Source organism: Momordica charantia, unplaced genomic scaffold, assembly GCF_013281855.1.
Source record: "Momordica charantia cultivar OHB3-1 unplaced genomic scaffold, Mcharantia_2.0 BLBB01000046.1, whole genome shotgun sequence".
Taxonomy (NCBI): domain Eukaryota; kingdom Viridiplantae; phylum Streptophyta; class Magnoliopsida; order Cucurbitales; family Cucurbitaceae; genus Momordica; species Momordica charantia.
Genome location: NW_028275202.1, coordinates 15,515 through 35,264, shown reverse-complemented (window position 1 = coordinate 35,264; position 19,750 = coordinate 15,515). Strand labels below are relative to the sequence as shown.

Below are 19,750 nucleotides of genomic sequence, written 5' to 3'. Positions count from 1 at the left end.
TTTCTTCTCCATTGTCGAAATCTGGGTTCTAGCGCCTTGTTGTACCAATAAGTTGTTTTAGAATTTTTTATGACCATAGGTGTAGTATTGCAGCATTGAACCGAGGTATTGAGGTGTTATTTTCACCTTTGCAGGCTGAGCTTCTTGCAATTCGTGATGTATTTGTAGCATTGCAGAACAAATTAATTTTCCTTGCATAAAAATTTTCTTTGATTTCTCTCATGCATTTAATATTCTTATGGAAGAGAGGAATCGCTTATGAAAGAATATTATTGAGTGTTAGAGAATATTATTAAGGGTTGGATATCCATCATTTAGCTTCTTATTTCCATCCCATCTCTTTTAAGCAAACATTATAACAAAAACGTTGTTAATACTTTGTCTTCTTATTTATGGTTGCACTATAATTTTCTCATTATTACCTGTCATGTTTGAAGATGAAAGACTTACGAATGTAGCTAATTTGAGAAAATCTTTATTATTTAATTGATGCGATTTTTACGTTGAAAAGAAAAAAGTGCTTATAAGGTTTTATCAACTTAGTTGAAATTGATAATTTTTAGAGGCACCTATGACCATCTATATGGTAAATGGTTGGATCGTGGTTGAACTAAATATATATCCAACAAGAAGATGATATAATGTATTGTTTTCACACATGACAACGACCACACACACGCAAAAAGATAACTACACGCTTGGAATCAAGGACATGACTATAATAATTGCAGAAATCATATATTTGAATGTTAGAACGGCCCCATTTCCATCATAGTATCAAACTCAAATCACAACCGTCCAATCACTATGAATCCTCTTTAGATTGATTCCCTCCCAAAAGCAGTGGCTGAATCATGATCAAGTTGTGAAATTTGATTGGTTCAATCAAAAGAGTGCACCATAAGACTGATGGCATCAGGCTGTAAATTAAATGGGTTTGTGTGTCACAAAAGTTTGCTTTAATTAAAATGCAAATTATTGGACCCCAATTAACAAACTTTGTTGAATATACATTAATGGAAATGACAATTTGCATATGTGTTTATCTCTAGCTACCAACATCAACACCAACACCCACCCATCAACCCTACTTTCATTCCACATTACCTATGATTTCCCCCCTGATTAATTAATGATTATATGGCTGAAAATTACAGTTTCTTAATAACTTTCATTTGTGATCTAAGTTTTAACCCTAGCTAGTTTTTTAATTTTCTCTCCATGATAGTATCTTCTCTCACATGGATGGAATGAAAGGAAATAATAATAATAATAGTTTTTTTTCTTTTTTTACAACATATGGAGGTGAGAATCGAACTTATAATCTCTTGAGAAAAAAAATTTAAGATCATGAACTTAAAATTTCATGGTAGCAGTCTTCATTTAAAATAGATTCGATTTTTTTTTAATAACATATAATGTTAGGCTTGATTATCAATCTCCTTCCAAGATTATTGATTGATGGTAAGAATCACCTACTAACCACTATTAAATTTTTAACAAATAGAAGTATGTGTGTGTGTGTATATATATATATATATATAAGTATTGTTTTTTTTATTATTTTTTTTAATACAACAATGGGTGGGGTGGAGATTAGAACTCACCATCTTTTGATAAAAATAAGTGTCTTAATGTTAAGTTAAACTTATTTATTAATTGTTTTTTTATATTAATCTAAAACTATGGTTATTGATTAACATCCCTTTATTTTATAAATTCAACTTTATGTTACTTTTTTATGAACTTTAACTCAGATTTTGAGAGTACCGTTTTGAAAGTAAAATAAAAACTATATAAAAATTTGGCAATAAACTAGCTTTATGTTTTAAAACCTAAACTATTAATAAAATCTGTACTAAAATGAGCCATCATTCTTTTGATTTTCCATTACTTTAACCGCACTTTTGACATCCAAGTAAAGAAATTTAATGAATAAAAAAATATTTTTTTTTTTTTAGTTTTTAAAATGTGGCTAGAGTTTTGGAAACGAAAGTAAATTAAACTACAAAAGTTAAAAGAAGAAAGAAAAGTAGAGAAATATAACTTTTAAAAACTGAAAACCAAAATTAAAATGGTTAGAATTCAAAGTTTCAAGGCTCAATTTGCTTATATTTTTTTTGTTATTAAAAAAAAGTTAATTAATAATAAATCTCTTTTTTTTCCTTTGCTTTATATCTTTAATTCAAAGAAATTTGAATCTCAGCTAAATTTCCTACAATTAAAAACAAAACTAGTTTGGAAAACTCTACTTTATACTTAATAAATAAACATATATAAAAAAGTAAGGAAACAAAATAGCAAGCAAGCAATTTAAATTTTTATAAATATAAAAATAATTAGCAAATGAGACACATGATGATTTGTCAATATTTCATCACAATTACAGAGTCACCAATCTTCTACAGATATGATTCAAGACATGGTACAATACATCCTTATAATAAAAATTTAGTTAGAGACACAACCTTAAAATTTTAAATATATCACCTTCATTTTTACAATTATGCAAGAAGAAATTGCACTACATAGCATAAATTTCATATATGTTTTAAAAAATATCACAAATTTTCATTTTCATTTTCTTTTTTCAACCACAACACCACACTAAATTTTCATATGATATTTTACTCTACATTTAACTTTGATTTGAATTATGTATTTATTAAATCATTAAAAATAATTTTCAAAACAGAAAATTTTCGAGATCATCTCTAGATGGCATATGGACCTTCCAAGTTCCAAGCTTAAAGTTATAATTTTTATTTTATTTTTGGTGTAATTAAGCAAATACTTTAGTGTGGTAATTGAATTCTCATCATTTTAATCTCTCCTCGTCCCTCCCTTGTCTAACACTTAACCAACTAACACTCTCACCCAACCCAACAACGCCTTCAATTTCAATTTGGCTGTTTTCTTCTTTGGGGTTTTTGGCCGTCCGCTTAAAGAAACAGAAAGCTTTTGGCAGCAATCAATGGTAAAGTCCAAAAGGAAAAAATTAACGCACACCCACAAACGCAAAGTGGAAGAAGCTGGAGCCAGACTCCCAGTTTGTTCACATTATTAAATGCCCTTCTCACCCCCCCTCCATTTCTATTCAAATTTCAAACCCAAACCCCACTTCTTCTTCCCTTTTTCTCTCTGCCTCCATACCCTCCTTCCAATTTCAGTTGCTCTTCTTTTACCAATGGAGTCTGGGAAAGCAAAATCAGAGATGTGGGTAATTTTCTGAGAGATTGCAGCAATCGGGCCAAGGGTGGAGGATAAAGAGTAAAGCGTTTCAAAGATGAGTACGGCTCGATTCATCAAGTGCGTCACCGTTGGAGATGGGGCTGTGGGGAAAACTTGCATGCTCATCTCCTACACCAGCAACACATTCCCTACTGTAAGTTTTGGTGTTGTTTTTCTTCTTCATTTTTCGTTGCAGATGGAAGTTGAATTTCGGAGCCTAATTCGACCTCTTCGTTCTGCTGGAAATTCCTTCCTGTAGGACTACGTGCCCACGGTTTTTGATAATTTCAGTGCTAATGTGGTGGTCGACGGCAGCACTGTGAACTTGGGGCTTTGGGACACTGCCGGTGAGAAACTTGACTCTTTTCTCAACTTTTGGATTTGGGTTTCTGTTAGTGAGGACTGTTCGTTGGCTAGGCATTGAGAATTTGGGAATTTCAGTGAATAAAAATTAAGGCAGATTGGTTAATTTCAGTGAATAAAGATAAGCAAACACTTAATTGTTGAGTTGGGGTTATTTTGTAAATGCAGGGCAGGAAGATTACAACAGGCTGAGGCCTCTGAGTTATAGAGGTGCTGATGTGTTTCTGTTGGCCTTTTCTCTAATCAGCAAAGCTAGCTATGAAAATATATCTAAGAAGGTTCATTATTATCATCTGCTGTTTCTCTCTTTCTGTTTTACTGACTTCCAGCTTTTAGAATATCAGGCTCCTAATTTGGTTTCCCAATTCACAGTGGATCCCGGAGCTGCGGCATTACGCCCCGACCGTGCCTATTGTTCTTGTGGGAACCAAACTTGGTAATGACAATTATGTTCAAACACATCAGGGAGAAGAAGATAAACTTGATGGGTTATTTGATGTTTAAAATGGTACTTGTTTGCAGATTTGAGGGATGACAAGCAATTTCTGACTAGCCATCCCGGTGCTACACCGATCACGACTGCGCAGGTATTGCTCGAAAAATTAACCACTTCTAGTTAAGAATTATGGTTTCTAAATTAATGGATCTAATGGGAGAGGGAAATTGTTGATGGCCTTATATGACAGGGTGAAGAACTGAAGAAAGCAATTGGTGCTGCTGTTTACATAGAATGCAGCTCCAAAACTCAGCAGGTAATTATTGAAAGAAAGCAAATATCTGATTTGAAGATGTGTTCAGTTAACAATGTGTCTAATTGTTTACACTCCAGTAAATAGTTATAGGCTAACCTTCAGCTTAAAGACTAAGGCTCTGTAAGTAGCCTAACCAGAGTTGGCTGTTGACACATTTGATCGATTGGTCTGATTTGCAGAATGTAAAGGCTGTGTTTGATGCTGCCATTAAGGCCGTTCTGCAGCCACCGAAACCGAAGAGAAATCGACGAAAGGCCCGAAAATGTGTTTTTCTTTGAGTTGGGGTTTCATGGGCAGATTGTTTCTCTTTCTCCTGTGGCAGACTTGGCCCCTTCTTCTTCCAATTAGTCATTCTGACCTTGCCCATTCTACTTGCTTTTTATATTAATCTTCTTGTTTAATATGAAAGTGCTGATGGTTTTATGCTTACAAAGCAATATATATATATATATATATATATATATATACGTATGAATTGTTCTTTGTGCAACAGATCTTCCTTTGAAAACTGGAAAAGAAAACAATTATCACTTTTGTTGCAAGGGAAAATGAAATATGCTACGAGCGACAATGGAAGCTTTTGATTTTGTTCAAATCTAATGATTCTTGATATAGATTAAGATATTTGAAAACTTAAATTTGACACCAGAAATAATGAGTGATATGATAATTTTATCTTAAACTTTTTGAGTTATAATAATTCAACCATCTTAATTCAGTATTAGCCACATATATTTTGATGTTCTTGATTACGATTTGATTTGAAATGATAGTGCAGAAAGAACCAAAGTTCTTCTTTTCAACTTAATTGATAACCATCTTAGCTAAAAATATAAAATAAGTATTGGTGAAAGGGTTGAATTTTTATGAAACTTATACTTTATAAATATTTTTATTTTTTTGGTTCATGAAGAGTTTTTATTATATAGTTGGGTGAAAAATGTTGATTTAATACACCAAATTGGTTGATGGGTCATGGTTGACCTTGTCAAAATGGCAAAATCACAATTACAACTTGCAAGGAATGTCTATTCAATTCCGCCAAGATTTACTTATTCCAAAAAATTGTTAAATAATGAATTAAAATAAAACGAACTCCGTCAAGATTTAACACATTCTAATTTCAACCGTCTCCGTTCACATTCTAATTGCGCAGACTCTTCTAATTCTCTGAAATTTCCTTTCGTGTTTGGGGAGAAAAAAAATACCAAAATTTTGCCATTCAAATGTAATGGATTGATTTGAATGTTTTTCTGTAATTTAAAATTTAATTAGTTTTATATTGGAAAATATGATGATTTTAAGGTTTGATTCATCATTTATCGGTATTTGTTATTTCTTTTTAATGTTCTGATAATTCAAAGTAGGCAGGATACGGAACAAATAAATACTTAATTAAAAACTTCAATGCACATTTGGAGAAAATTAAAACTTCTAATAGATTATATGGATATAAACTTTAAAAATGGTTCACATCTTTTTTCTTATTGATAGGAGGGTACATGTAGCTTCTTATCTATAATATCTTGAAATTATGATAGAATTAGAGGGAGTGCAAATAATCTTTATTTTTCTCTTTATATTCTAGTTCAACCGTGCAGATATCTTAATTAATGTTGGAAATGCGGCCAAAGCCATTAACTAAATAGAGAGAAAATCAAGTACCATTCTCTTAACAATTAATTTAGCCATAAATTTGAATGGGGAAATATTAAATTACGCCCAAATTGGGCGATGAAGGTTCAGAAATGACACACGACACATAGATTATAGAATTGGCAGTTGTATTATTATGGAAAGGAAATGTATTGACTTACGGATTAGGTATAGGGGTGGGGAAAAAACGAAAAATGAAATTAAAAAAAGAAATATTAAAGGAAAGGAAAAAGAGAGAAAGAGGAGGAATGGGTCTTTCCAAAAATAAGAATAAAAAAAAGAAAACTTGAGTTAACTATTATTGAAAAAGCCAAACATTTGGAACCTACGATCCATCTGATTGGTAGGCAGAAACAATTGACATGTTTTTAGCAAAACCAAAAGAAAAAAAAAGCACAAAGCAAGAAGAAGAAGAAACAAAACGAGGAATAGGATACGGTTTTTGAATTGTCTCTCCTCTCCTCTCCGGCAGCCTCTCCTGTGTCTCTCTCCTCCCTGAGACTGTCGGGATCTCGATCTCACATTTTGATTTTGATTTTGATTATATTAATTTGTAATAATCCAGATCCCATATTCTCCATCGATAATGGGCGCGTACAGAGCGGACGACGATTACGATTACCTGTTCAAGGTGGTCCTGATCGGCGACTCCGGCGTGGGAAAGTCGAATCTGCTGTCCCGTTTCACCCGAAACGAATTCAGCCTGGAGACGAAATCGACGATCGGCGTGGAGTTCGCGACGCGGAGCATTCGCGTGGACGACAAGATCGTGAAGGCCCAGATTTGGGACACGGCGGGGCAAGAAAGGTAAGGGGATTCCGCGGGGGATTGGGGATTGGTAATTTGAGGATTTGAAATTGAGATGGGATTTTTGGGGGACTTGGCAGGTACAGGGCCATAACGAGCGCTTACTACAGGGGGGCGGTGGGGGCGCTGATAGTGTACGACGTGACGCGGCACGTGACGTTCGAGAACGTGGAGAGGTGGCTGAAGGAGCTGCGGGGCACACGGATCAGAACATAGTGATAATGCTGGTGGGGAACAAGGCGGACTTGCGGCACCTGAGGGCGGTGTCGACGGAGGACGCGCAGGCATTTGCGGAGAGGGAGAGGACGTATTTCATGGAAACCTCGGCGCTGGAATCCTTCAACGTCGAGAATTCCTTCACGGAAGTGCTCACGCAGACCTACCGAGTGGTGAGCAGGAAGATTCTGGACATCGGAGAAGACCCCACCGTCCTCCCCAAGGGACACACCATTGACATCGGATCCAAGGACGATGTCTCCGCCGTCAAGAAGGCCGGTTGCTGTTCTTCATAACTACTACTAATCCTATCCACACCCACCATCGCCATCGCCTCTCTCAAATTTCATTTCACACTTTTTCTTTTCTTTTCTTTTGTGTCGTTGCGCTTTCCTTTTTCTTTTTTTTGCTTGTTGGGGAAATTTATTGATGTTCCTTGGAGTGGCATGCCCGTGCAATTCTTCTAGTGCTCTTTTTACTAGGTAGGCTGTACCTATATATCAATTTTATCAAATCCTTAGAACAACAAAATCAAAATGGGAGGAAATGGAAATGTACCAATATATAATATTTTTCAATTTTCATTATTTATTATTCAATCATAAACCTATTGCATATATATAATTTATCTCATGCATCCTGCTGTGTGTTTCCTCTTTCTTTCAACCTTTGTTTTTATGGTTCCAGGAGATCAGTCACGGAATGCCCAAATAAACATTTGTTACATATGATTTTATTGCTCACCTCTTTTTTTCCTTAACGAGGATATGAGAGTTTGAATCTTTAAAAGAATTAGTAGATTTTATTTGCTAAGTTGATGTTGGCATTTTGATCCCGTACTAAATACAAAAGATGGAAATGTTATCAAAATAGGTACTAAATTTCATTCTCTTTTGGTGGAGCATTTGCCTTCTTCTATTAGGTGAGATTTTTTTCTTTTTTTTTTACAAAATAACATTAGTCTTTATTAGATTATAGGTTAAGCAAAAGTTTTAGTTATGAATTTGTAAGCTTTGTATCTAATGGATTCCTCAAATTTAAAAGTATTTAATATGTTTTTAAATTTTAAATTTTGTGTTTAATCGCCCTTAAATTTTAAAATGTCTCTAATTTTAATTTTGTATCTAATAGAACTCCAACCTTTTAATTTCGTACCTAATTAGTTCTTTTAAAAAAATGTCTAATGAATTAGAAACTTAGTTGACACAAAATTGAAATTTCAAAGACTCAATGAAACCGTAAAATTGAAAAATTGAAAGTCACAATTAAAGTTCTGAAACCTATTAGAGATGAAATTAAAAATTCAAAGACTGTACATCAGACAAAATTGAAAGGTTCTAGAGTTTTAGTGGACACTTTTAAAATTTTCAAAAAGACCTATTAAACATGAAATTAAAATTATAAAGATTTATTAGATACAAAATTTTAAAGTTTAAATATATAATATAGAGTTTACTTAAATTGGGGAATTCAGTTTTAGAAATCTAAAACTAAACTTATAATTTAATCTATATTATATATGCAGCACCCCTGACCTTATAGAGATCCATTGGGTTATTGAAGAAATTGTATATGCAGGGTTAACAAGGTCTAATTTACAATGCAAATTAGTAAGGCTTGTCGGCAACCAACTAGATTCATTAACATTCGTATTTAGTCATTTGAGAGATCTCTCGTTGTTCAGTCAACATATTAACTGCTACTTCATCCCTTCAGATCAATTAATAATCAACTCAACTCATTAATTAATTAGAGATCAAATTCAATCTTTAATGACCAATTAAAAACTAAATTCAAATTTCATGACAAAACATGTCATTTTTTAAACTAATGATCAAATAGAAATTAAATTTAAATCTCAAGGACCAAAAGCGATGATTTTCTAACTTGTTCACAGATATTCTTTATTTCCATGGACAACCGCTTTCTTTACCCTCTTATATTTATGAGTTTGTCCATGGATTTTGTATCATACCTCTCTTCTTTTCTATAAATTGTTTTCAAATTAAATTTTATTAAAATTAATTAATTTAAATTAGTTAAAATATTTAAATTAAATTTGTAATTAATAAAACAACATTAAAATTTTACTAATAATGTACTAACTTAATTATTCTATTTTAATAAATTAATTTATTAATGTATATACTTAATTTTTTCTTATAAAAATGTAATAAATTGGTACAATAAAATGGATAAAAGTGATTAGTTTTTTTAAACACATTTCTTTTATTATAATTATTTAAGATTGATTGTTAAATAAAATCAATAACATAAATTTAGATTTATTATTTATAATATATTTACCTTGGAGTCAAACTTAATTTAAAATATAATTACTTAAAATGATTTTAAATATTTTCACTTAATAAAGATAAATTAACCAATGTAAATTAATTATTAAAAAAATAATTTTAAAAGCTTTATACACATATATAATTTTGCTATATATATATATTAAATCAACAATCTAAACTTAGATATATTATTTATAATATATTTACCCATGAGTAAAACTTGGATTAAAACATGGTATGCTCAAGTTTACATCAATTACTTCCTAAAAAAAATTACTTCCTCATTAAATTTTGAAAGCTTTTTTCAACCTACTCCCAAGTCCTACCTACCCATATTGTCATAACAACAATATTTAAGAAAGGCGCAGAGTCTATAAAACAATTTAGTATATTAATTAAAATATGTAAAAAATGGAAAGAGCATTTACGTCAGTAGTAACTAGTAATTGAAAATTTATAATTTTCTGTAAAAAATTTCTAATTATAGGATGCCACGTCATTTAATAGAAGCAGAGTTCATTATTACACGTATGTCGAGAAAAAAAACCTTATCTGATTAACTAAACAAATATATATATATTTATTGGTTGACTACTGCCACTGCGAGGATCCGAAGAATACGATTTTCCTTTTTGCGAAACGACGCCATTTTGTACCTCCTCCGCACCCCATGCGCTCGCAGGCTGGACCTTGCAAGTAGGCCCCATCTTTTTGATTAATTTCTAAACAAATGAGAATGACCACGTGACTGCACCACTCGCCACCGCTTTTATGAACCGGCGCGTAGCCCATACTCTCTCCTGCATCCCCATTCCCAATGGCGTTCGATGGTTGATCTGTTGTAAATGTAATGCGATAGCACCATTGACACAAACGTTAGTTGATTTTCGCCATTTTTCGATTCTTTCTGTCTCTGTAATGGACCGCGCTTCCTGGAGAACCCTGGTGCTTTCCAACCATCTTCTACAGCATCAATCGTCTTCAACCCTTACCCCCAATCCATGTCTCCAATTCTCCCCGCCAGAGCTGTCCGAATGCTTCTCCTTCGACATCAAACAGATGCGGAACCTCTTGGACGCTCACAATCTTCCCGACCGGGACTGGGTCTTCGGCTTGATGGTGCAGAGCAAGCTGTTCAATCCTGTTCAATCCGCTGGCAGAGTCTTCGTTTCGCCTGATTATAACCAGTCCATGGAGCAGCAGAGGGAGATGACCATGAAACGAATTCAGTATCTGTTGGATAATGGCGTTTTTAGAGGCTGGCTTACTGATAATGGAATTGAAGATGCGTGGAGGAAGTTTGCCGTGTTTGAGGCAATTGGGATTTATGATCACTCTCTAGCTATTAAACTTGGAGTTCATATCTTCCTATGGTACGTTGCCATATATGTGATCAGAGTCGGACTGAATATGTTTTTCATTCTTGCTAAGATCTCAAGATCCTTGTTTAATGCTCTGTCAAATCCTAATTCCAGTTCGTGTCCAATTATGTCATACTGGTTACCCTTTTCTCTTGTGCTAAAATTTATAGTTCTATTGAAATTCATTGCTGCAACTCTTTCTTCTCATGTATTTCATTTGCAGGGGTGGAGCTATACAATTCTTTGGCACAAAGCGTCATCATGACAAATGGTTAAGGGACACGGAAAATTATGCGATCAAGGGTTGCTTCGCAATGTCCGAGCTCGGTCATGGAAGTAATGTATGTGAAGATTGTTCCATAATATACGTTAAGTCGCTTGGCGTTTTTTTTTGTTTTCTAATTCTCCTTTTAAATTAGCAACAGTAACTTCATACGTAAAAAGATTTAGGTTCAAGGAATTGAAGCAGTGACTGATTCTGTTTTCTAATTCTCCTTTTAAGTTAGCAACAGTAACTTCATATGTAAAAAAATTTTGGTTCGAGGAATTGAAACAGCGACTACATATGATTCTGTTTTCTAATTCTCCTTTTAAGTTAACAACAGTAACTTCATATGTATAAAAATTTAGGTTCGAGGAATTGAAACGGTGACTACATATGATTCAAGCTCTGGAGAATTTGTTATTAATACTCCCTGTGAGTCAGCTCAGAAGTACTGGATTGGCGGGGCAGCCAAGGTAAAAGAAATGTTTTAGCCTCTAATTTCTCAATCATTGTTATCTCGTGAGCCAATGAAATTCTGTTTCAGCCTCGCCTTTCCTGATATGTTCTTCAATTAATCTTTAGCATGCAACACATGCTATAGTCTTTTCGCAGCTCGACATAAATGGGAAACGTGAAGGTGTCCATGCTTTTATAGCCCAGATCAGGGATGCGGATGGTAATGTCTGTCCATACATACGTATAGCGGATTGTGGCCATAAACTTGGTTTGAATGGTGTTGATAATGGTCGGATCTGGTAAGTACCTTATACTTTTGATTGATTATAATATAGGTTTTGTTCAATTACTGGAAAAATCAAATTCTGTTCTACAATTAGCAGATTGATAAATGCTTCAGGTTTGATAATTTGAGAATCCCAAGAGAGAATTTGTTGAATTCAGTAGCTGATGTATCACCAGAAGGGAAATATCTGAGTGCCACAGAAGACCCAGACAAGGTCAATTTTCCTGATTATTTTGTGTGCATGTATATATGTATGTGTTTGTGTGCATGTATATATGTATAAATGTATGTAATTTTCCCTTGTGACAGAAATATACCTTAATTTTGATACCATTAGTTGAAATAGTTCTGTGTAGATGATTCTTTTACTACATTGTTTCAGAGGTTTGCGGCATTTATGGCACCTTTGACATCTGGTCGTGTAACCATTTCAGTTGCTGCAATCTATTCTGCAAAGGTTGTTACTTGCTTATGGATAACCTTTCATTTGTCGATTTTGTTGGATCTGGAACTGCATATAACTCCTCTAGATTTTATAGACGTTCCGTTTACTCATAAATATCACATCACTTTGTTGCCAGGTTGGTTTAGCAATTGCTATAAGATACTCATTAACAAGGAGAGCCTTCTCACTTACACCAAATGGGCCTGAAATCCAATTACTAGACTACCCTAGCCACCAAAAGCGATTGTTGCCTCTCCTTGCCAAGACGTAAGTCTTTAAAACTCTAGTTCTGTTGTATCTGTAATCTTATTCTTCGTAACATCTGTTAAGTTTCTTTTTTTTTTTTTCCTTCTTTTGGTTTTAGTGGAGGGTAAGTTTACTTGACTTCATCTTTTCCATACATGATTTGAATAGTCAGTCTCGGGCTTGGAGTGAATGCTCCATGTTTTGAACATCTACTAGACATTGAAACCATGGACTGAAACATTCATGTGCTTGTTGTAGCTTCTATTCCATTTGGAGAGAAGTTAGAAAATGTGTTGTTACTAATTTTTTGAATACCAAATATGATTCTGTTATATACTGGTGGACTCTAGGAAATTGCTAGCATATGAATAGTTTACCTATTTTGCAGTTAAAAGTATTCATGATTTAGTGCCTGAATGTATAGGTCTAATCCCCTCGGTAGCAACCATTTTGCAATTAGGCAAGCATCTTAGTTGCTTTGTTGACATGAGGATGTGAATGATGTTACTTGTGCAGATATGCAATGACTTTTGCTGGAAATGAATTGAAAAGGATCTATTTGAAGAGAACACCTGAATCCATCAAAACAATCCATGTTGTTTCAAGTGCATTTAAGGCAACCTTTACCTGGCATAATATGAGAACACTTCAGGTCAGGATTTGCATTTGTTATTGCCTTTGGATATCCAAAAGGTAGAGGATATTGATATCACATTTTATTATTTGTGTACAAGGAATGTCGTGAAGCATGCGGCGGCCAAGGCCTGAAGACTGAAAATCGAGTCGGCCATTTGCAGAGTGAATTTGATGTTCAGTCTACCTTTGAAGGTGACAATAATGTCCTAATGCAGCAGGTAAGTAGCTTACATCACATTACTTGCAATCCAAACAAAAATGTCAGCATTAAGAATATTCAGAAAGTTCAGTGTTGAAGCTCTACTGACTGTAGATACAGCAGACATAAATCATCAAGATTTTATTCAAGTTGTCTACTTAAACCTGTGGGATTAGGAGGTTGGGTTACTAATTTCAGGTGAGCAAGGCACTCCTTGCTGAGTACATAGCAGCTAAGAAAAGAAACAAGCCATTTAAAGGGTTGGGATTAGAACACATGAATGAGGCTTGCCCTGTCATTCCTTCGAAGCTTACGGGTCCTACCCTTCGGAGCTGTCAATTCCAGGTAACATTATCATTATTTTCCCTGATTAGTGAAATCAAATTTTAAAACTTTTTATTTTTGCAACTTGTCCCGCACCAGACTGATGCCTTTTGCTTAAGAGAGCGAGATCTATTAAATCGTTTAGCCGCTGAAGTATCTCAATATGAAGCACGGGGTGATAGCAAAGAATATGCCTTCATTCAGGTGAGATTCTTTGCTTCTTATTTACTGGCTTGCCATGAATTTATCTTTAATTATTCGACCCTCTAATCTTCGTTATCCTTTCTGGTGTTCTAGAGCTTTCTGCTTGCGGAAGACTTGGGTAGAGCTTTCTCTGAAAGAGCCATATTGCAATCTTTTATCGACGTTGAAGATAGTCTACCTTCCGGTACAATAAAGGTAAAATTTAGTTATTGTTTCACTCATTCTCCATTTTCACTGCATATTTATCTGCATGCTTTTTCATACCCAAAAACAAGAATCTGGTTAAATTCTCTCTCGATTTATACTTTCTACGATGGGTATGTGTATACTTAGCAGGAGGTTAATCAAGTTGCCTAATATAAACATATATATGGTTTCTCCAACAGAATGTTTTAGGTCTTCTGAGATCCATGTATGCCTTGATCTGCTTGGAGGAAGATGCTTCCTTCCTCCGGTATGGTTATTTATCATCAGAAAATGTAGCTGCCGTAAGGCAGGAAGTGAAGAAATTATGCAGCGAAATACGACCTCATGCTCTAGCACTGGTCAGCTCCTTCGGCATACCCGACGCTTTCCTGGCCCCTATAGCATATAACTGGGTGGATTCCAATTCTTGGTCTTCAGTGCAGCAAAAGGAAGGCGCCATTGCAGTTGGCCGTTCATGATAAGCATTCTCCATATTGTATCATTTGCTCAAACTAGGAGCACTTGGTAAGGGGGTTTACATATACAGCCGATTCAGATGGGGATTTCCAAACATTGCAAATTGTAATTTTACTTTTTAAAGCCAACTCACTTTCCCTTGAATAAGGCTTACATTACCAGTTTATTCTCTCCATTATTCATAATTTAGCTTATTTAGATAGGGCAAGACATTGTATTGGCCAACATTGCTGCAAAGAGAGAGACTGGAGAGTGGGAAAGCATAATATTTTCATCCACATCAATTCTTATGTAAATTATGTTTACAATTCAAGGAATCAGAAAAAACAGGCCATGCAAAATGCTATCAGTGTTTCTGATGTGCAAATAATGCAAACAGCTAAAGCATGAAATGTCGACTGATATACAATTTTAGCGACTTACAGTTACCATTCAGACTCTCGGACTATTAAACACAAACATATACATCGCTCCTATAACTTGGAAACAGGTATTCCCCTGCATATTGAATGAAACTCCAAAGAACCCCTCTAGAATAACCAGCATTCAGAATCTCCCCTTATAAAAAAAAAGGGGGTTGAAATGCCATGGATCACCAGACAATGAGTCGAATAATATATCAACATAAAGCAGCAACTTTGAGACTAAAACTGACTAATCATGCGAAGGAGAGGGAAAAAAAGAAACAGCTGCAGGAAAGACTCCTATGTGTGTCATTTTAAGAATCGGTTGATCAGTTAGTGTGCTGAGTACATTATGCATTTTTCCCAGGATTGTATACTGAAGTTGAAGGCGTGTTCTGATGATGCGGAGCGAGGTTTATATTTACAGTATCGGTCTTAATATTAGCCTTCGTTGTACCTTTAACTGATTGTCCAAGCTCAACAGGCCCCTCTGCAGTAAGCCTTCCCATCTTCTTCTGCAGATCAGCCAGAGGATCAGCTATCAGTTTCCCCTTCGGACTCTTCTTTGCATCAGCATGCTTGAGTTCCAGCCTATATAATGCAAATGAATCGTAATTGCTGATATCATATTCGTACAAATGCCATTCAAGAGAGCTTGATGGCTGTGGATCCATGTAATAGGACTTCTTCTGTCCACCGAATTCCTTCATCACCAGCTTCCTTGATTCATGCCAACCACGGCCTTTATAATCCGGCAATGACCTCTGCTTTCTATTGCCACTCTCAAAAGCCCGTCTAGGCTTGTCAAAATAGAGCCATTCCCTGATTGTTTCACCCTTGAGTAATGAAATATCAAAAAGCTCTGCAACAATGGGAAAGAACCACTATGATAGAACCATAGACCACGAGCCAATTTATCCAACTTTCTTTGGCAGAATAAAGAGAATACGCAATGGAAATGGGTAATAACAAGAAACAAAACAACAAATGAAAAATTACACCGGGAAATAGAAAAAAGTTATAAGCAACATAAAAGCTTACCAGGAGCATTCCATGGAGATTTCCTTGTTGCAGCACCATCACATATAGGTATTCCAACTTCTTTGGCTTGCGTCTTTGCACGAAGAGCAGTAAACAGTGGACCATCCTTTAAACCAATGCCCCCAGGGCGCAATACTGGAGTCATTCCTGGAAGGCCTTCATTTATTGCAAGAATAGAATGACAGCTACTGCAATAGTCCTGACACCATTTAGATCCTTCAGCAGGTCTGAAACAGTCCCAGAGAGCACATATTGGCCCCATAAAAGCAGATGGTGGGGGTGAGATATTTGGGAGAATGCTGGGCTTTGTGTCCTGGCTAAAGTCTCCAGCATCATACGTCCCAATAAGAACCCCATAGTCGAACTCTTCATGTGAATCCAATATATGGCAATCCAAGGTAGACGTATCATCCTTACCTGCCACTGTGTTGTGCTTAAAGTTTTGATATAATTTGAAATCTTGACAATTAGATTGAGTAGCTATGTCTGTGTCTGATTTGTAAAGTGAATAATTCTGTAGAAGAGGAGTAGAGACTTTGAACTCTTCAAATTCAGGAAAACTATGCTGTTGGAGCTCCTGAATAGCAAAACCATCAACCGTCTCAATGTTTATTTTAATTGTCTGAATATTCAAAAACTAAGACCATTCCAATGCTCCTTTTTGCCATGCATATTAGAATACAACATATATTATACATTATAGGGATGGCAGAACCAAATGCTCAAAGTCTCAAATAACAGACTTATATGTACCATGGTAAATTGGTAAATTCGATGTAAGCTCTAAGCCTCAAACCTCACAAGTAAAATTGTTGGATACTTGCATCACAAATGGAGAGCGAATAACAACTAAGCCAGACACTCGAAGATGCTGGTTTGTAGACATGGGTCCCAATGGAAACCAGCTAGTTTCAAGCAAATGGCTTAAAATAGGAAACATTAAACAATTGAGGTATCTGCAGCAGTCAATACAATTTCATTAAATGGTCAAGAAGCTGTGTTCAATTTTTCTAATCGGCTATACTACACTTTTCGGTTTCTTCTTAACATTATACAAGATACAACTATTTTCCTGGATTGGATCAAGAAGGATTCTACACCCACCAGCATGCAAAACAATATAAAGAAAGAACGATTTAAGAAATACATTGTATAGATTACAATACTGAAAGAACATATCAGGGTAGGGAGAAATTAGACCGAAGAGACCAGAAAATATCTGATTTAGCCAATGAAACATGGCATTCAACAAAAAGTATGGAAAAAACTGAGAGATAAAAGGGCCTACCTGCTGAAAATCAGATGGATTGCTGGCAAGAACACTATGGAGATCAGGCTCAGCCTTTGGTTCAGCCAATGTACTAGTTGCATCATCTTGCTCATCACATTGCTCTAGTAGACGGGCCAGATCTTGCGAGAATGATCCAAGACTGCCCTCCTAATTACATGCGTAGAACTAGAAACATTTAGATAACAAAATATACAGATGGAATAGAAAAACGCCCTTTGCAAAAAATTAAAGGAACCTACAACAAATGAAGAGGCAGGTGATGGTTCAGTGAGCTCAGCATTCCACTCCCGGAGCATCTGATGCACTTGCTCCTCAAGAACAGCAATGTCAGAAGTGCGACTCTCCTTCCTTGCAGATTGAAGGCTGGTGAATATCCCTTGAAGGTCATTAACTCGGTTCTTTGCTTTTTCCTTCAAAATCTGATGAGAAGTAGACTGGCATTTACTCTTCAAACCCTTCGGCATTGATCCCTCTCTTTTCCACCACCAAGATTACCTTTAGCAGAAACTGGAAGAAGAAAAGAAGAAATCACAAGATGACATTAAGGGTCTTCAAAACAAATATTGTTTTGATATTGCCGTTGCATATTGTTCTACTCCCTCTTACTCACAGTTGAGAAAAACAAGTAAATTGTATTCACTGTACGGACCATGGGGGTGATCACAATGTCCCCAGAAGCTAATTCATCTTGACCTAGGTCTCTACTAAAAATTTCCGCGTAAAAGTTTGATAAATTGAATATTTTCATACAATCTTCCAATTTATCCTAATCTTAGCCACCGAATCCCAGTAAGAGGTAGAAAAATTCAGCCCCATTTAAGTATCGAAAACCCAAACGAAAGACAAGACAGTGGTAAACATAGAATTATTACCCGCCAAATTTCAGAATTTTTGGCTCGAAATCAGGGGAAATCTTCGATGAAGGAAATAGATTACTGGGTCAATCTTTTCCTTAGAGAAGAAATCAGTTTCTCTTTCGCTCTTCGTTCACAGCTTTAGGGTCAGACTAATTCCCAACAATTCGATGTTGACGAACTTGGAGACACGATTTTACTTCTCAAACTAATTCTCTTACACGGCATCTCGTCGGTTTTTCTTTTCAATTTTTCTGAAGAATGAGCCAGATGAGGGCAATAACTTTTGGGAATTGTGTCCATTCCGAGGCTATTTTTCAATAATTACTAAATCCACACTTTTTCATTATACCTATTTAACCCATAAATTCATATCTCGGGCTAAAATATTAGAGGAAGTCACACTTTTGCATATTATTAAACTTGAAAAAGGAAAAGAACATGCTTAAAAAATCAAACGTTTCAATGATTTATGAAATCTAAAAATTATATTATTTTAAATTAAATAAATTATCATTTTAACTTTATATTACAGTTGTTGTAAAAAAAAAACTTATATTATAGTTTATATGAAAATAATATTTATCTCTCTAAAAATTCAGTGTTTGAATCCTCCCCTTTATTTACCTTCATTATTCTAAACAAAATTCAAATTACTCTCTCCAAAAAGAAAGTAAAAACAAAATAAAATCCAAACTAACAGCAAACTAAGAAATATTTACCTTCCTTGTTCCAAAAAAAATTCAAATTACTCTCTCCAAAAAGAAAATAAAAACAAAATAAAATCCAAATTAGAGACATGAGGGCAAACTAAGAAAGATTGTAAACTATATTTTTCTAAGTGAGGATAAATAAGTCAATTAACATCGTAGGGGTAGGAAAGATATAAGAAATCGTAGGAAAGATTTTATTTGTCTATTTTTGTCGACAATTTATATTAAGTAAAGTAACTAGTCAAAATATTTTAAAGTTCCAACAATAATAGAAAAGTCAGTTGAAAAAGGTTATATTAAAAACATAGGAAAAATAAAATAAAATAAAATAAACAAATGTTAATAATTACCTTAATAAACATTTAAGCTAATATCATAAATAAATAAGTTGAGAACAAAATAAGGCACTATTCAAGTAGAATAGAAGAAAAATATCATAAAAAAGGAATGGAAGAAAGGTGTTGAGATTTTGGCTTAATTTCTCTTGAATCTCCTTTCATTTATTTCACTTGTTCTTCGTAATAATGGGCATCTATAATATCATACTAATGTTTATAATAATTCATTATTATTTTCAAGTTAATATATTTTCCATTGCTGGTATAAAGTACTGAAAAACGCATATTAAAAAAAAAAAAAAAAAAAAAAAAAAAGCTACCAAGTACCAACTCAAATTTTGTATAAATATATTTTGGAAAAAGAAATGAGATGTTTTGGACCGGAGGAAGATGAAATCCAGTTGGGCCAACCTATTTTGCTAGCTCTTGGTCCGTTGGCGTTGGCCCAACTATATAATATTAGCAGAAATTCTCTCCATAACTTGTATTTTAAAAATTGTTTACTTTTGAGAATATTAACAAATTTGTTCTTCAAAACTGAAAAGTAGATTCCCTAGAATAATTTGCTACAATATGATTTTTATGCTCTTTATAATTTATAAAGATAGGGTTATACATATTTGGTATACAACCATATCTGACAATTAAATTTTACTTTTGTGCCAACTTGAGCATACTTCGATTAATAAGGTACCTATTTTC

General features: G+C 34.5%; 3 protein-coding genes and 1 pseudogene across 4 annotated transcripts; 3 read left to right on the top strand and 1 right to left on the bottom strand.

The window, feature by feature from the left end:
- Window positions 1-3,060: 3,060 nt before the first annotated feature.
- On the top strand, window positions 3,061-4,747 carry LOC148207861 (rac-like GTP-binding protein RAC2). The gene is made up of 7 exons (XM_088118239.1): window positions 3,061-3,385; window positions 3,491-3,578; window positions 3,763-3,872; window positions 3,967-4,030; window positions 4,117-4,181; window positions 4,281-4,346; window positions 4,526-4,747. The coding sequence occupies exons 1-7, from the start codon at window positions 3,287-3,289 to the stop codon at window positions 4,622-4,624; spliced, it is 591 nt and encodes a 196-aa protein (XP_087974365.1). The 5' UTR covers window positions 3,061-3,286; the 3' UTR covers window positions 4,625-4,747.
- Window positions 4,748-6,125: 1,378 nt separating this feature from the next.
- On the top strand, window positions 6,126-7,637 carry LOC148207860 (ras-related protein RABA1f-like; annotated as a pseudogene). Its single transcript, XR_015787615.1, has 2 exons — window positions 6,126-6,809; window positions 6,890-7,637. The product of XR_015787615.1 is annotated as a ras-related protein RABA1f-like (transcript).
- A 2,480-nt stretch (window positions 7,638-10,117) lies between these two features.
- LOC148207859 (acyl-coenzyme A oxidase 3, peroxisomal-like) lies at window positions 10,118-14,685 on the top strand. The gene is made up of 13 exons (XM_088118240.1): window positions 10,118-10,695; window positions 10,907-11,024; window positions 11,314-11,421; window positions 11,531-11,703; window positions 11,805-11,904; window positions 12,073-12,147; window positions 12,272-12,402; window positions 12,898-13,033; window positions 13,116-13,235; window positions 13,415-13,561; window positions 13,640-13,744; window positions 13,838-13,939; window positions 14,131-14,685. Exons 1-13 carry the CDS (start codon window positions 10,241-10,243, stop codon window positions 14,407-14,409), a joined length of 2,049 nt encoding a protein of 682 aa, XP_087974366.1. The 5' UTR covers window positions 10,118-10,240; the 3' UTR covers window positions 14,410-14,685.
- Window positions 14,686-15,097: 412 nt separating this feature from the next.
- Window positions 15,098-18,282, bottom strand: LOC148207858 (transcription factor VOZ1-like). The gene is made up of 5 exons (XM_088118241.1): window positions 18,016-18,282; window positions 17,383-17,650; window positions 17,141-17,290; window positions 15,853-16,429; window positions 15,098-15,673 (listed from the first exon to the last, which is right to left on the bottom strand). Exons 2-5 carry the CDS (start codon window positions 17,605-17,607, stop codon window positions 15,162-15,164), a joined length of 1,464 nt encoding a protein of 487 aa, XP_087974367.1. The 5' UTR covers window positions 17,608-17,650; window positions 18,016-18,282; the 3' UTR covers window positions 15,098-15,161.
- Window positions 18,283-19,750: the final 1,468 nt, after the last annotated feature.

What these genes read in the sequence shown, in the direction of transcription:
- LOC148207861 (XM_088118239.1), top strand. Translation starts at nt 3,287, where the DNA reads ATGAGTACGGCTCGATTCATCAAGTGCGTCACCGTTGGAGATGGGGCT. An exon ending in GGGGCTTTGGGACACTGCCG is followed by an intron (nt 3,579 to 3,762) that starts GTGAGAAACTTG and finishes TTGTAAATGCAG; the next exon opens with GGCAGGAAGATTACAACAGG. An exon ending in TCTTGTGGGAACCAAACTTG is followed by an intron (nt 4,031 to 4,116) that starts GTAATGACAATT and finishes ACTTGTTTGCAG; the next exon opens with ATTTGAGGGATGACAAGCAA.
- LOC148207859 (XM_088118240.1), top strand. Translation starts at nt 10,241, where the DNA reads ATGGACCGCGCTTCCTGGAGAACCCTGGTGCTTTCCAACCATCTTCTA. An exon ending in TTCGGAGCTGTCAATTCCAG is followed by an intron (nt 13,562 to 13,639) that starts GTAACATTATCA and finishes GTCCCGCACCAG; the next exon opens with ACTGATGCCTTTTGCTTAAG. An exon ending in TACCTTCCGGTACAATAAAG is followed by an intron (nt 13,940 to 14,130) that starts GTAAAATTTAGT and finishes TTTCTCCAACAG; the next exon opens with AATGTTTTAGGTCTTCTGAG.
- LOC148207858 (XM_088118241.1), bottom strand. Translation starts at nt 17,607, where the DNA reads ATGCCGAAGGGTTTGAAGAGTAAATGCCAGTCTACTTCTCATCAGATT. An exon ending in CACCTGCCTCTTCATTTGTT is followed by an intron (nt 17,291 to 17,382) that starts GTAGGTTCCTTT and finishes GCATGTAATTAG; the next exon opens with GAGGGCAGTCTTGGATCATT. An exon ending in ATCCATCTGATTTTCAGCAG is followed by an intron (nt 16,430 to 17,140) that starts GTAGGCCCTTTT and finishes TTTGCTATTCAG; the next exon opens with GAGCTCCAACAGCATAGTTT.